This window comes from Hyperolius riggenbachi, chromosome 3 (assembly GCF_040937935.1).
Source record: "Hyperolius riggenbachi isolate aHypRig1 chromosome 3, aHypRig1.pri, whole genome shotgun sequence".
Classification (NCBI taxonomy): Eukaryota; Metazoa; Chordata; class Amphibia; order Anura; family Hyperoliidae; genus Hyperolius; species Hyperolius riggenbachi.
In genome coordinates this window covers 209,091,468-209,106,060 of record NC_090648.1, presented here as the reverse complement: position 1 = coordinate 209,106,060, position 14,593 = coordinate 209,091,468, and the positions used below count along the sequence as shown (strand labels likewise).

The following is a 14,593-nucleotide window of genomic DNA, read 5'->3' as shown; positions in this document are numbered from 1 at the left end:
GTCCTAAAAGCCCCCTTACTAAGATGTTAAGAAAAACAAAAGTTTGCTTTCCTAAAACAGAAAGAATTTGCGATAATTCAGGTTGGAGTGAGCTTGAGATGTCTCCCAGGCACCACTGCTGAATACATGCAAATTAACCATTGTACCCTTAGCAGCTAAACACACCTCCAGAACCGCTGGAATGCAATGATGTGTCAGCTTGTTAATTTGTACAGAGCCATAATAATCCAACATGCATACAGACTGTTTCGGATTGTGTGATCCTCATCAGTGCATGGCATGGATTAATTTGGCTCTATGGAGTAGGGCTTGTAAATCCTAGAGGTACAGACTAACCAGCAAGCTCATGGTGACCCAGAACTCATTGGAGTGTGTAAGGGACTACAATGGTCCTAAAAGCCCCATACTAAGATGTTACGAAAAACAAAAGTTTGCTTTCCTAAAACAGAAAGAATTTGTGATAATTCAACTATGTGGAAAATATAAATAGAACACAATGGAAACAGATTAAATAAATGCAAAACACCTTAAAAAATTATAACTTTTCTTCTGCACCAGCTTAGAACTGCTCTATATTCCATAACGCAATGTTTTTTTTTTTTATCTCTAGCCAAGTGCTGGATGCAACAAGAAAGGGTTGAAAGGATAACTGAAGGAGTTATTATTTAGCATTTATATTGTGCTAACATCTTCCACAGTGCTTTACAGGGCATATATAGTTTTGTCATTAACTGTTCCTCAGAAGAGCTAACTATCTAATCCCTAACAGTCATATGTCATCATATCATATGTCATCATAGTCTAAGGCCAATTTTGGTGGAAACATTCATTTATATGTATGTTTTTGGAATGCATGAAAAGAAACAGAGTGCCCAAAGGAAACCCATGCAGACATGGGGAGAACATACAAACTCAGTGCAGATAGTGCTCTGGCTGGGATTTTAACCAGGAACCCAGTGCTGCAAGGTGATAATGCTAACCGTCACACAACCATGCCATACTGTGAGCTTCAAATATGCATCAACTGTATTTGAAAATGTTCCACTTTAATCTGAGGCAGTTCCATACTGGGGTGGAGAAATGAATACAGGACAAAATAATGAAATAGCAAAATAAAAGTCATCCTAACCAGTAGTAAGAAAGCGAACACTCACAGCTTTTTTTGTTGCTGTAGGGAGATATGTATGGTGCTCTGATGCGAGTTAGCATAGCATGTTTCTTCTAGCTATCTAGTCCTAAAATATAGTCTATCTTATCCCTCTGATGCTGCTGTTGCTCATGAAACTGAGTCTGCACTGCTTGCAGTTTCTGGAGAAATTTTACTTTTTAAAATATGTTGGTTTTTTTTTCACTGCATCTGGTTCAACTAAAAATACAAAATACATGCTGCCAAATTGGTTTATAGTTAAAAGAGGATATACAGTTACACTTCTCTTGCTTGTTATAAACTGTGCATCTCTTAATGGGAATCAGACTATTTTATACAGAAGTTTGCCTTCTTAAAACAGAAGGTATTTGCGATAATTCAGGTTGGAGTGAGCAAATGAGGTGCCCCACAATACATCACTGCTGAATATGCAAATTGTCCCTTTGCTGTGCCTAAAAGCTAAACGCACCTCCAGAACTGCTGAAATGCAATGATGTGTCAGTTTGTTAATATCACAGAGCCAAACTAATCTAACATTCATATAGCCTGTTTCAGACTGGTTGGTCCTCATCAGTGCATGGCATGGATTAATGTGGCTCTATGGGGTAGGACTTGCTATACCCAGAGTTAAAGAGTACCCAGCAAGCACCATGAGCTTGCTGGGCAATCCTGTCCATTCTTGAACATCATCTAATTTGTGAATAATTGCTCCTAGCCTTAAAACCAAAAAACTGTTATATTTAACCACTCTGCGACCGCCTAACGCAGGATGGGGGCCGCAGAGTGGCTTCCTTGTTCCTCCTGGTTTGTGAGATTAGCAGGGAGCTCGCGCTTGCGTAAATAAACACTGCAGAGATCCGTGATCAGCCTGCCAGCTGCGATCTAGCGCAGCGCTGTACAGGGGACAGCTGTGTCACTCAGCTGTCCCCAGGAGAGGCTTACAATCTTGTCCCTCTCATAGGTTGCTGCCTATGAGAGGTGATTAAGTGGTGGGATCTCGGGGGAGGGAATGAGGGAGGGGATAAATAAAATAAAAATAGTTTATATTTAAAAAACATATTTAAATACAAATTTAAATTCATTTTTTTTCTTAAAAAAGCATAGAAGAAGCAATCAGATCCCACCAACAGAAAGCTCTGCTGGTGGGCAGAAAAGGAGGCAAGATTCATTTGGCTGCTAGGTTGTATGGCCAAGTAATGAACTGTTACAGCTGCAGAGTAGCCGAATTGTAAAAAATGGCCTGGTCACTATTTACTTGGAAAAAAAACAACAACAATTGTGTTTGAGTTACATAGCAGTGAAATTTATAAGAACATACATACCCGTGTGAGGCATTATTGCATAGGAGAACTCATGGAGTCCAATGTCAGCAGTGGCATCTGGGGATTTAGGGGCTCTCAGTCTACAAAGAATATTCAATCAAAATAATACATATCATAGTTATTTTGGATGAAAAAAGACCAAGTCCTTTGAGTTGAAAACATATTAAAAGACATTTTTCCTGAACAAAGTCAAGAGCTATTTTTCTATTTTTAATATACAAGGTCTGAACCTTAGTTTTCAACTGCAACTGGTGTAATAGTGTAAATGTATGCTATAGAATGGAAACCATGCGGAGGTGCAAAGCACCAGACACTATATACTGTATATGAAAAAGAGCGTATTTAAACTGTTTGAAATTGGATTCTTGATCCCAACCTCTGATTCCTGAAAGCATTCATTTTACAATCCATATATTGATTAGCGGTTTTGTCCACTGGTATTTCAAAAAACCTGACTACACTTTCAGTTAAAACATTGTTTAAAAGAAATAAAACTCACAAAGACAGGCTGAGAATATTATTAAGTACCGAGCAACCATATTTGCAGTCATTCAGCACTGCTACTCCAAAGCCATACTCCGACAGATCCATCCAGCGGTGAGCCCAAACCTGCAGAAGAAAATGGTCTTTGCTGAGTTTTTGGACAAAAAGCACAGCAGTAAAATTGTGTAAATATCTCTCTGCTGTCAACAGCGCCTTTACCATGATCCTGACAAAGTCTGTGTTAGGGAATAGACCATGTTGCTTTCCAGTCAGTTAGTGCAGGTGTATAAAATAAATAACAAGACCTCCTGCTGTATACACACCTATTTTACAAGTTAAACCTAACCCTATTCTCACACTGAATTTTCCCTACTAATGCCTAAATACCAGGCACTGCGGAAGTTTGGGTGCCGCAATAGACACCTATTCTAATATCAGCTACTGTGGGAAATTTGGGTGCACCTGATATTTGTAGCTACAGTTTGCTTAGCAGGTGTAAACTTCCCGCTTCCCTCCTGCTTTGGGATCTTATTAGTCATGCCAGAAAATGAAATAACTTGGCTATATGAACTAAAACACAAAGAAATGTTTCCAAGCTTACAAAGAGACTCAACTCTTAAAGGAAACCAGAGACCATTAGCAATAAAAGTTTTATACATACCTGGGGCTTCCTCCAGGCCCATCCGCACAGAACGCTCCCACACCACCGTCCTCAGTGGCTGCCGAGGAGATATGTAGAGAGCGCACTTCTCTTGCGCAGACTGGCCACGACTGGCTGAAGTTACAGAACCCGGTACCGGAGCTGGAGAAGGTGGAGGACGGTGGCGCGGAAGCGATCCGTGCGGATGGGGCTGGAGGAAGCCCAAGGCATATATAAAAGTTTAATTGTTAATGGTCTCTGGTACAGTTTAAAGAGATCTCTTCTTGCTATTCATATGTTCATTTTGTGATCCTTTGCAGTGTGTTTTAGCAATCAGCTTTTAAACTAATATAATGTGTGATGGTATAGCTGTGCGAGGTGAGAGATTATAGCAGTTTTCCTCCTCCCTTAGCACCATGGGACTATTGAGTATTGCAGCCTTGTTCTCCAATCCTTACATTTGGATCTGTGAATACAAATTCATGCTGATAGAAGGGAGAGGGTTTATTCATTAACTAATACAGTATGTATGTTTATCAAATTATCAACGTGTACCCCTTTATTAAACTTGAGATTTAGAAAGGATAAAGTCAAAATTCCCACCTCATATCGGGCCCAGTCCCAAGACGTATTCCGGTGAGTGGGTCTCTGCAAATGCCCAAACTGGATCTCATATGTAGCATTTGCATTGTGAACTGTGGTTGGGAATTCAACTTTTAAGAATTTGTGAGCCTCATTCCAATCTACCTAAAGACAAGGGAAAAATACAACCAGATGTTATACCATGCTAACAAAACATTAGCAAACCTTTTCCCGATATGGAAACTAAAAGAAACAGTAACATTATACATTCTCATTACACACCTCAGTTATTTGAGGAAAGTAGTCAAATATAAACTATTTTTACAGATAAAGGATCTAGACCGGGCATGGGGGACTTGTAGTTCCGTAACAGCTGGAGGGCCGAGTTTGCCCATGCCTGATCTAGACTAATAATAAAGAACCCTGAATTGCTTTAATATGAAAGCAATTCTCCCCACCACATGTACCCCCTTGTTGCTCATTGGTGCAAGATGCAGTAGTAGATCTCTTCATATACTGTGTTTGCCCTAAAAGAAGACCTCCCCCGAATGTAAGCCCTAGTTTATATTTCGAGCATGCTCGAAATATAAGCCATCCCCCGAAAATAATATCTAGCTGCAGAGAGGAGGAAGAGGTTGGGACACAGTAGTACAGTGCTAATAAGAAAGCAGTGAGTGGACACATTCTAGTCACTGCCTGCCTCGGCTGCCTCCATCCCATAGTAATACTTTCACTCTCTCCCCTTTGCAATCCCCCCTAGTGAGCGATGTGATGGCTGGAAAGCTGCAGTGGGACTGCGTGTATAAGAGATGGCCGGAGACCTACGGCACTTCTGCTGTTACCGGAATGACTGAATGCCATCACCGCATTGTACTTCCGGGTCCCTGAGAGTGGAGTGGGACCCGGAGTAATGGAGGACACATTGCCTGCTCGGCTGGAGATAGCAGCACTGCTCTGGTGTGCTGTACAATGCGGCGGCGTCTGTATCAGGCCAAGCCTCAGTCGCACTGTCGCTGCCACACAGTCATGCCACCCCACATCTTCCTCTCTATAGCTGCAGGTCTGGAGCCCCCTCCTTGGCTGCCATGAATCCACACTGACCGATGCCTAGAAGGGGAGGGCTCTGTCTCTCCAATCCACGCTGAGCTTGCTCTGCATCTGTAAGGAGGAATCATACTGTGTGCTGCACGATGCTGTTCTAAAAGTTTTCTTGTATTAGACACAATGGCATCAATTCACCAGAGGTTACCGAACTATTTATCACATGGTCGGTAATTTACCTCATATGATAACTCAAAATAGCAGTTCTCCAGAAATATAGGCTGAAATACCGACAGGTTGCAATTCACCAGAGGAGAGTTAGTAAGTGATAAAAGGTCGGTATTTTACCTCATGCGGTATTTTAACATTTTTTTTTGCAATTAACCACTGTGCGAGGATAGCTAGAGGCGTGTTCGGTAGCAGGCGATAATGGAGCGATAATGGAATGATATGCATGCGAAAACCTAGCGAAAAACGGTCGGTAGTTATGCGGTGTTAATGATTTGCATACTTTGCCTCTCTGGATGCTGGAAGTAAAGGATTGTGGGTAGGAGGAGGAGGTGATTACCAGCACGTGACGGCAGAGGGTTTCCCTCCCTGTGTTTTGACCCTCTCCTTCCATTACAAATCCCTCCCTCCGTTCTGCATATTAAAGCAATATTAAGCATTTACAATATTAAGTGGATGGGTGAAATGGAGGAGGTATTTGGATACATTTTCGCACTCCCTCCCGATGAAAAATGTATCCAAATTCCTCCTTCGTTTCACCCATCCACTTAATATGGTAAATGCTTAATATTGCTTAACCTGCTGAGCGGTCTGGACGAGCTCAGCTCGTCCAACACCGCCAGAGGCTGCTGCTCAGGCCCTGCTGGGCCGATTTGCACCAAATAAAAAGCAGCACACGCAGCCGGCACTTTGCCAGCCGCGTGTGCTGCCTGATCGCCGCTGCAGCGCGGCGATCCGCCGCGTGCAGCGGCGAAAGAGGGTCCCCCCAGCCGCCCGAGCCCAGCGTAGCCGGAACACACAGTTCCGGCCAGCGCTAAGGGCTGGATCGGAGGCGGCTGACGTCAAGACGTCGGCTGACGTCAATGACGTCACTCCGCTCGTCGCCATGGCGACGAGGGAAGCGAAACACGGAGGGCCGCTCATTGCGGCCTTCCGTGTTATCTCTTGCCGCCGGAGGCGATCGGAAGATCGCCTCCGGAGCGCCCTCTAGTGGGCTTTCATGCAGCCAACTTTCAGTTGGCTGCATGAAATAGTTTTTTTTTTATTTAAAAAAAACCCTCCCGCAGCCACCCTGGCGATTTAATCAGAACGCCAGGGTGGTTAATATTGTAAATGGGATGCTCTCTGGTGCCTGGAATATGTACAGTATAAGCTGTTACTGTGTGCTGCTAGTAAACTAGCTGCAGAGTGAGCTGCAGCAGCTGTGCGAAAAACCACATATCGCCAGGTACATTTAGGTGATAAATAGATCAAAAATAACAAATAGTCACACACCCTTTTTTCCCTGGTGAATTGTGATTTTAAGAAAAACTAACAAATAACTATCGACTATTTATCGCACGAATTTTGCACAAATTTTGACCTGTCGGTATTTCAGCCTATATTTCTGGAGAACTGCTATTTTGAGTTATCACATGAAGTAAATTACCGACCATGTGATAAATAGTTCGGTAACCTCTGGTGAATTGACTCCCATTATATACGGTATAACAAGTAGTGCACCATGTTTCCCCAAAAATAAGACATCCCCTGAAAATAAGCCCTAGAACTTGTTTTGGAGCAAAAATGAATATAAGACAGTGTCTTATTCTCGGGGAAACACGGTAGCAGCGAATCCATCCTGGTTCATTGGATTTTCTATGAGCATTATTAATTCAGCATGGTCAATTTAGACCTGTATGCTAATATACAGAAGAAGGAGCTCTGGCTCTTGCCTACAAGAAGAATATTCAGTGTGAGTGTGGCATGTGGTCAAATGACCCCTTTATGCTGTTAAAGTAACAAATAAAATTGCTTCTCTTATACTATATTCATTTTTAAATGATTTAGTCAGTGTTTGGCCATTGTAAAATGTTTCCTCACCCCGATTTACATTCTAAAATTTATCACAGGTGGCAGCATCTTTCATCCTGTCAGGTGCAGCTCTGCGGAATGTTTGTTTATGAGAATTCCAAAGCCAGTGAAAATAATGCCTGGTCTCTCAGAATGCTCTGAAGAGGAGTTCCGCATAGCTTAAGAGCCTAGGCTGTTATCATCACTGGAAGGGCAGAGCTACATACCAATATACAGCAATATATACCGTATTTTTTGGACTATAAGACGCACTTTTTCTCCCCCAAAAGAGGGGGAAAAAAAGTCACTGCGTCCGATAGTCCGAATGTGCCCCTTTGAAGCTGATAGACATAGCGCAGCGGAAGGTCTTACCATTCCGTGCGCTGTTTCCTCCTCCTCCAGCTGATCCTCCCGGCATCTCCCCTCTTAATCCCTGCTACCTGCGAAGGGGAAGACAGCCTCAGTGTGATCCTGGCATCTTCTTCATTAACCCCCGGTACAGTACTTGCAGCGGTAGGGGCAGCCTCAGCCTGATCTCTGCATCTTTTCCCCTAACCCCAGGCACTTGTATCAAGCAGGCAGCTCAAGAGCGATCTCGACACGTGGCCCCTTAACCGCCGTTACTTGCGGCGGTGGGGGCATCCTCAGCGCGATGTAGCAACTTGCCTCTTAACCCCCGGCACATGCAGCAGACATCCTCAGCTTGATCTGGCATCTCCCCTCTTAATGGTAGTGCGGTGGGCATAAGAGCGGCAATCCCAGCGCTAGCCGCTGCCACTTTCAGTCCCGATGCCGATGTACTTCCTTTGTTTACCGGCGCCCCCTTATGACGTAAGACGCTAGTACCGGAAGTACACCGGCATCGGGACTGAAAGTGGCAGCGGCTAGCGCTGGGATTGCCGCTCTTATGCCCACCGCACTACCATTAAGAGGGGAGATGCCCGATCAAGCTGAGGATGCCTGCTGCATGTGCCGGGGGTTAACAGGCAAGTTGCTACATCGCGCTGAGGATGCCCCACCGCCCACGTGTCGAGATCGCACTTGAGCTGTCTGCTTGATACAAGTGCCGGGGGTTAGGGGAAAAGATGCAGAGATCAGGCTGAGGCTGCCCCCACCGCCGCAAGTACTGTACCGGGGGTTAATGAAGAAGATACCAGGATCGCACTGAGGCTTCCCCTGCAGCAAGTACTGGGAATTAAAGTAGAGGATGCCAGGCCCATGATCACACTTCTGCCCTGCTGTGGAGTGGCCTGCACCCAGATGCACAACCCATCAGGATCGACTCAGCAGCTGGAGGAGGACACAGACAGCACCGATTCCCACATGGACATCTGGATAGGTGAGATCATCCACCCTTACGATTTAATGTTTAGTTCGTTTTTACTGGTGGGAGAAGCAAGAGTTAGTTTAATGTATTGTAGTGTTACTTGTGGGGGAAGCAGGAGTTAGTCAAGTGTTGTGTTACTGGGGGAGGCGAGCAGGGGTTAGTTTAATGTAGTGTAGTGATACTGGTATAGTGTAGTTTAGTAACTGGTGGGGGCATCAGGGGTTAGTGTAGGGTATTTAGTCTAGCTAGTGGGGACAGCAGGGGTTATTGTAGCTTGGAAAGAGGGAGCTTGGGGAAAAAAATGTCTACAAAACGCCCCTGTACTATAGATGCACCAGGTTTAGCATATTTTTTTTCCTGGTTTTTGACGTCTAAACCTTGGTGCGTCTTATAGTCCGGAGCGTCTTATAGTCCGAAAAATACGGTAGATATAGGAAGTGTTTCTGATGCAGGAAAATAGTGGGTATCTTGAATAATTTGCTGCATTCTAATATATGTTCCCACAGTGACTTAAACATAAATGCTTTTATCAACTAACCCAAGCATCTATGGTTTCGTTTTCTGTGTACAACACCACAAATTAAATGTCTGCCTCATATTATTTCTTGACATACCTTGGTGTTGAATCGAATGTATGGGGTGGCGGCTTCCAGAGTTATCTCTTGTACTATAGTGCTAGTCTTACTGATCTGCAAAGAGAATCTCACAACTCCTTGAAGCCCTCCACTGCTAATGATCTCTGGTTTATTTAATTGATTTTTTACCAGCTTCCTAAAACGAGAAAGTCAAAAATGAAAGCCAACAATAACTGTAGCAGACCAATTTCAGGATCCACTTGTCACATACCTTGTCTCCAGGTGATAGTCCATCACATCCCAAGCATCCCAGTATAAGGGAATGTCATCAAATATCACAAACTGGTTCCCACAAGAGTTTTTAGGGATAGTGTCTCTGAAACAAAACAAACAAAAATTCTGTAAGCTTATTCTTGTTGAATCATTATGGTTCTTTACAAATGGTAACAATTCTTTCCACACTGTGCAAACTGGAAGTTTCCTAATACAGTTTAAATACGGTCTTGCTCTATTGCACATCGCACTGGGGAAATGCAATCTTTCCCATTCATTTCCACTGAATGGGACAGAAAGGCAACCCCACCCAAAAGGCAGCATGCAGTGCATTTGCATTCAGCAAGAATCACATCATACGAGTAGGAACAGTAAAAGTAACATGGGCTTTCTTCTAGAAAGTGGGCTCTAGCTTTTTCATTGTTCATTTTGTATTGTTATTGACGTAACGTTATAAGATGGGAGGTGGTTCTTCTATGCCCATATTCTTTGATTTTTGCATAAAATTTGTGGTAGGCTTTCAATATTCCCTGGGACGTTATACCAATTTTTTTCCACTAGTTTATTTATATTTTATTGTGAGGTTGCACTGTGGAAATGTTAAAAGAACCCCAAGAATAGTTCCTCTTTATTAACTTATGAACATAATACTGCTGGTGAGTTTAAATCTTATGGAATAGACTGAACCACTCTGAGAAGATTTCATTATAGGTTATAGCAGGAATAGTGTGCAGAGCAGGAAGTAGCAAGTGTCTGAGCTCCTTACCAGGTAATTGAAATGTGATTTATTTAACAGTATCCAATTATGTTTCCACAGAGGTAAAAACAAGCTCTGCAACAGAGTGTCTAGAATGATCAAGAAAAAAGTGTGCTTGAAGAGAAACTTCTTTTTTCAGAAGCTTTCATATGAGCTTTTTATTGGTACTTAAAGAGGAACTCCAGTGAAAATAATGTAATAAAAAAAAGTGCTTCATTTTTACAATAATTATGTATAAATGATTTAGTCAATGTTTGCCCATTGTAAAATCTTTTAAATCCCTGATGTACATTGTGACATTTATTACATGGTGACATTTTTACTGTTGGCAGGTGATGTAGCTGCTGCATGTTTTTTTTTTTTTTTGGCAGTTGGAAACAGCTGTAAACAGCTATTTCCCACAATGCAGCAAGGTTCACAGACAGGAAACTGCCAGGAGTACATACTCCGAGTTTCTTGTGGGAGGGGTTTCACCACAATATCTGTCATACAGCGCCCCCTGATGGTCTGTTTGTGAAAAGGAATAGATTTCTCATGTAAAAGGGGGTATCAGCTACTGATTGGGATAAAGTTCAATTCTTGGTCTGAGTTTCTTTTTAAGGTACATACAGTACATATGCACTATTAGTGTCGCCTATGAGGACTGAGCTTTATCCTGCAGGTAATACTTCAGGAAACAAGTGCTGTACAGACATGTTGCTCTGATATCCCAGAGTGCTGTTGCTATGGAGAGGAGGGAAAAAGCCAGGAAAGGATGGAGCTAGGTAAGTAGGGTAATGTGTTCAGGGGTCATTGTTATTTGAAGATCCAGTATGCCAGATCTTTAAACGAGCTCAGGGAACACTTGTATGCATGCTAGATGCTCGGCCGGGACAGCCACCAATGGCCGCCTTAGCTGAGTTCCATCTAGTGTACTTCAATGCTATCTATAAGATGACATCTTTGCTGTACACAGCTGATTCTTTCCTCAGTACTGTTAGACACCATACTTGGTTCTGTCCTACTGTACCTGTTACACGATAAAAGTTGCAGTGATGTTAAACGTCCAACAGAGTCAAAGTTGGCAGAAAGAATTTTATTCCTCATGGTTACAGAACCATCACCCTATGAGACATCAAAGAATTCTTGAGAGAAATTTGCAGATGAAACAACACTGGATCTTCTGAAACGCATATGTTTGTATCACCATACAATTCACAGTAAAACAAAGTATATCAGGTATATCAATTAAATTGTATTCCTGAACAAAATCCTTCAGAAAAAAAGTATTTATGCATATACAGTATACATGTGCTGCTCTTAGCCATTCAGTGGCAGAAAATGCACTCAGATATATATGATGCCACTGCTGGTTCACCAGTTTACCTACCTTGAAACTTTTATGGTGAGCACTAACCTCTGTGCAGTGGAGACCTGCCATAATGGAGTTCTTCTTGGTGGCTGATGACTGGTTGAATATACCACCTTTGACATAGGAGACCAGAGTTCAAATCCTGGCCCCTTAGCTAGTACCTATTCAGTAAGGGGTCCTTAGGCAAGACTCCCTAACCTCTAGGGTACCCTACTGAGTGTGCCCTTAGTGTCTGCAGCTCTCAAGCGCTTTAAATCTGACAGGAGAAAAGCACTATCCATTCCTAAGTTAGTTAGATCTTTACACTTGTCCACTTTTAACACAATCTCAGAGGGGTTCACAATCTAATCCCTTCCATAGTCATATGTCTATGTATTTTATCGTGTAATGTATGCATCATAGCCTAGGGCCAATTTAGGGGGAAGCCAATTAACTTGAAAATGCTGCCCTGGCTGGGATATGAACTAGGGGACCCAGAGCTGCAAGGCGAGAGCGCTAGCCACTATGCCACCGTGCTGTCCATGTACATTTAATCTTGTGGCTGATTGGTGTATATGTAAAAGTAATGAACCACAAAGCATAACAAACACTGTAAGTATAAGTTGCAACAGTTATTCACCTTCATTAATGCCTTGTCATGTAATACATTTCTGGCACTACTAGTGACAAGTCAGGATATATGCTTACCTGCATGACAACTGTTACTGGGTCAGAGGGATTTATTTTCTCAGGCAGCACAACATAACCCATACTGGGTACCTTCACTAGTCCTAAAAAACAAACAAAAAATACTGTATAGTATATCAAGCAATGTCAACAGTGTATAAAGTATTAGTTCAAAATGCCATTTTTTAAAATCATGTACTATAATTGCATTAATTAAAAATGCACAAAGTGTCTCTGCATGTCTGGCTTTTCTTGCATGTCTGTCCTTTTTGCTATAAGTATATTTAAAATTCATGGTTGGCTGGGACCCGGCTTGGTCCTATAGCTCTTCTGTCACAATAGGAGGAGTTGCTTCCACAGCATAGAGCAGATCACCTGACCCCACCCACCTTCTTCCTATATGAGGGCTGGTGCACACCGAGCGGCTTTTTCCGCGTTTTCAGATCCGCTTGCGGCTGCGGATCTGCTTGGTCAATGTATCTCAATAGGGTGGTGCACACCACAGCGGCAGGCGTTTTGCAGAAACGAAAAATGCCTGGGTGAGGCATTTTTTGGATTTCGGATGCATTTCTGCCCCAATGTTAAGTATAGGAAAAACGCAAACCGCTCTGAAAAACGCCTGTTCAGATCGGTTTTGCAGGCGTTTTTGTTACAGAAGCTGTTCAGTAACAGCTTTACTGTAACAATATATGAAATCTACTATACTGAAAACCGCAGCAGCAATCCGCAAAACGCTAGCAAAACGCCTCATAAAAATAAAAAAAAGCGTTTAAAAATCTGCTAGCATTTTGCGGATCTGCTAGCGGGTTTTGGTGTGCACCAGCCCTGAATGATTATTTTGTGGTCAGCACTACAGCTACAGTTTGTGCATGCCTAGTCAATACAAAATATTTAAGTTTTATATGTTTAATAGAAATGGATCTTGGCTTCATCAATGATTTCTTGAGTGTTTTGTCATAGTTTGCCGTTTTGATTTGTACTGAGTATTTGCATACAGCATTTTGTAACAATGTTTGGGACACCATATGTTCTCATTTACAGTCAGTCATTGGACTATCTGCTTTTATTTACACTCTATCCACTTAAAGGGATACTGTAGGGGTCAGGGGAAAAACAGTTGAAGTTACCCGGGGCTTCTAATGGTCCCCCGCAGGCATTCTGTGCCTGTGCAGCCACTCACCGATGCTCCGGCCCCGCCTCCGGTTCACTTCTGGAATTTTAGACTTTAAAGTCTGAAAACCACTGCGCCTGCGTTGCAGTGTCCTCACTTCCCCTGATGTCACCAGGAGTGCACGGCACAGACACAGACCATACTGGGCCTGCGCAGTACGCTCCTGGTGCCATCAGCGGGATCGAGGACACAGCAACGCAGGCGCAGTGGTTTTCAGACTTTAAAGTCTGAAATTCCAGAAGTGAACCGGAGGCGGGGCCGGGGTATCGATGAGTGGCTGCACGGGCACAGGATGCCTGTGGGGGACCATTAGAAGTCCTGGGTAACTTCAACTCATTTTCCCCTGACCCCCCTACAGTGTCCCTTTAAGCCCTCAGTCGTTTTCACTTTATGGATTCGAGCAATGTTCACCTCCCATTCATTCGCCTATAACTTTATCACTACTTATCACAATGAACTGATCTATATCTTGTTTTTTCCGCCACCAATTAGGCTTTCTTTGGGGGGTACATTTTGCTAAGGGCTACCTTACTGTAAATGCATTTTAACAGTAAGAATAAGAAAAAAACTGAAAAAATTCATTATTTCTCAGGTTTCGGCCATTATAGTTTTAAAATAAATCATGTCTCCATAATTAAAACCCACGTATTGTAATTGCCCATTTGTCACCGTTATTTCACCGTTTAAATTATGTCCCTATCACAATGTATGGTGACAATATTTTATTTGGAAATAAAAGAGCATTTTTTCCGTTTTGCATCCATCACTATTTACAAGTAGAGTTGGGCCGAACAGTTCGCCTGGCGAACCTCTCTGGGCCTCTTACTACTTCCGGGTCGCAATGACCCGGAGTAGTACGCCTGCGCTGCCCGGCGGAGCGCGTCCTAGATCGCGCTCCTGTTGCCGGGCGCTCTCTGCGCATGAGCGTGACGTCACTCATGACGTCACGCACATGCGCAGAGAGTGCCCGGCAACGGGAGCGCGATCTAGGACGCGCTCCGCCGGGCAGCGCAGGCGTACTACTCCGGGTCATTGCGACCCGGAAGTAGTAAGAGGCCCATGAATTTAGAGATGTTCGCCGGCGAACGGTTCGGGAACCGTTCGCCACATCTCTATTTACAAGCTTATAAAAAAAAAATTGAAATATTTCATCTTTACATAGATATTTAAATAGTTTAGACCCTTAGGTAAATATTT

The 14,593-nt window shown here is 43.1% G+C and overlaps 1 protein-coding gene across 1 annotated transcript in view; it reads right to left on the bottom strand.

The window, feature by feature from the left end:
* The window catches only part of MAN2C1 (mannosidase alpha class 2C member 1), a 45,580-nt gene that overhangs the window by 5,613 nt on the left and 25,374 nt on the right, over positions 1–14,593 (bottom strand). The window contains exons 17-23 of the mRNA XM_068275605.1: positions 12,247–12,329; positions 11,218–11,312; positions 9,450–9,554; positions 9,218–9,374; positions 4,196–4,339; positions 2,969–3,078; positions 2,470–2,549 (exon numbers count right to left, since the gene is read on the bottom strand). Coding sequence (XP_068131706.1) covers positions 2,470–2,549; positions 2,969–3,078; positions 4,196–4,339; positions 9,218–9,374; positions 9,450–9,554; positions 11,218–11,312; positions 12,247–12,329 — 774 coding nt within the window. The remainder of the gene's footprint in view (positions 1–2,469; positions 2,550–2,968; positions 3,079–4,195; positions 4,340–9,217; positions 9,375–9,449; positions 9,555–11,217; positions 11,313–12,246; positions 12,330–14,593) is intronic.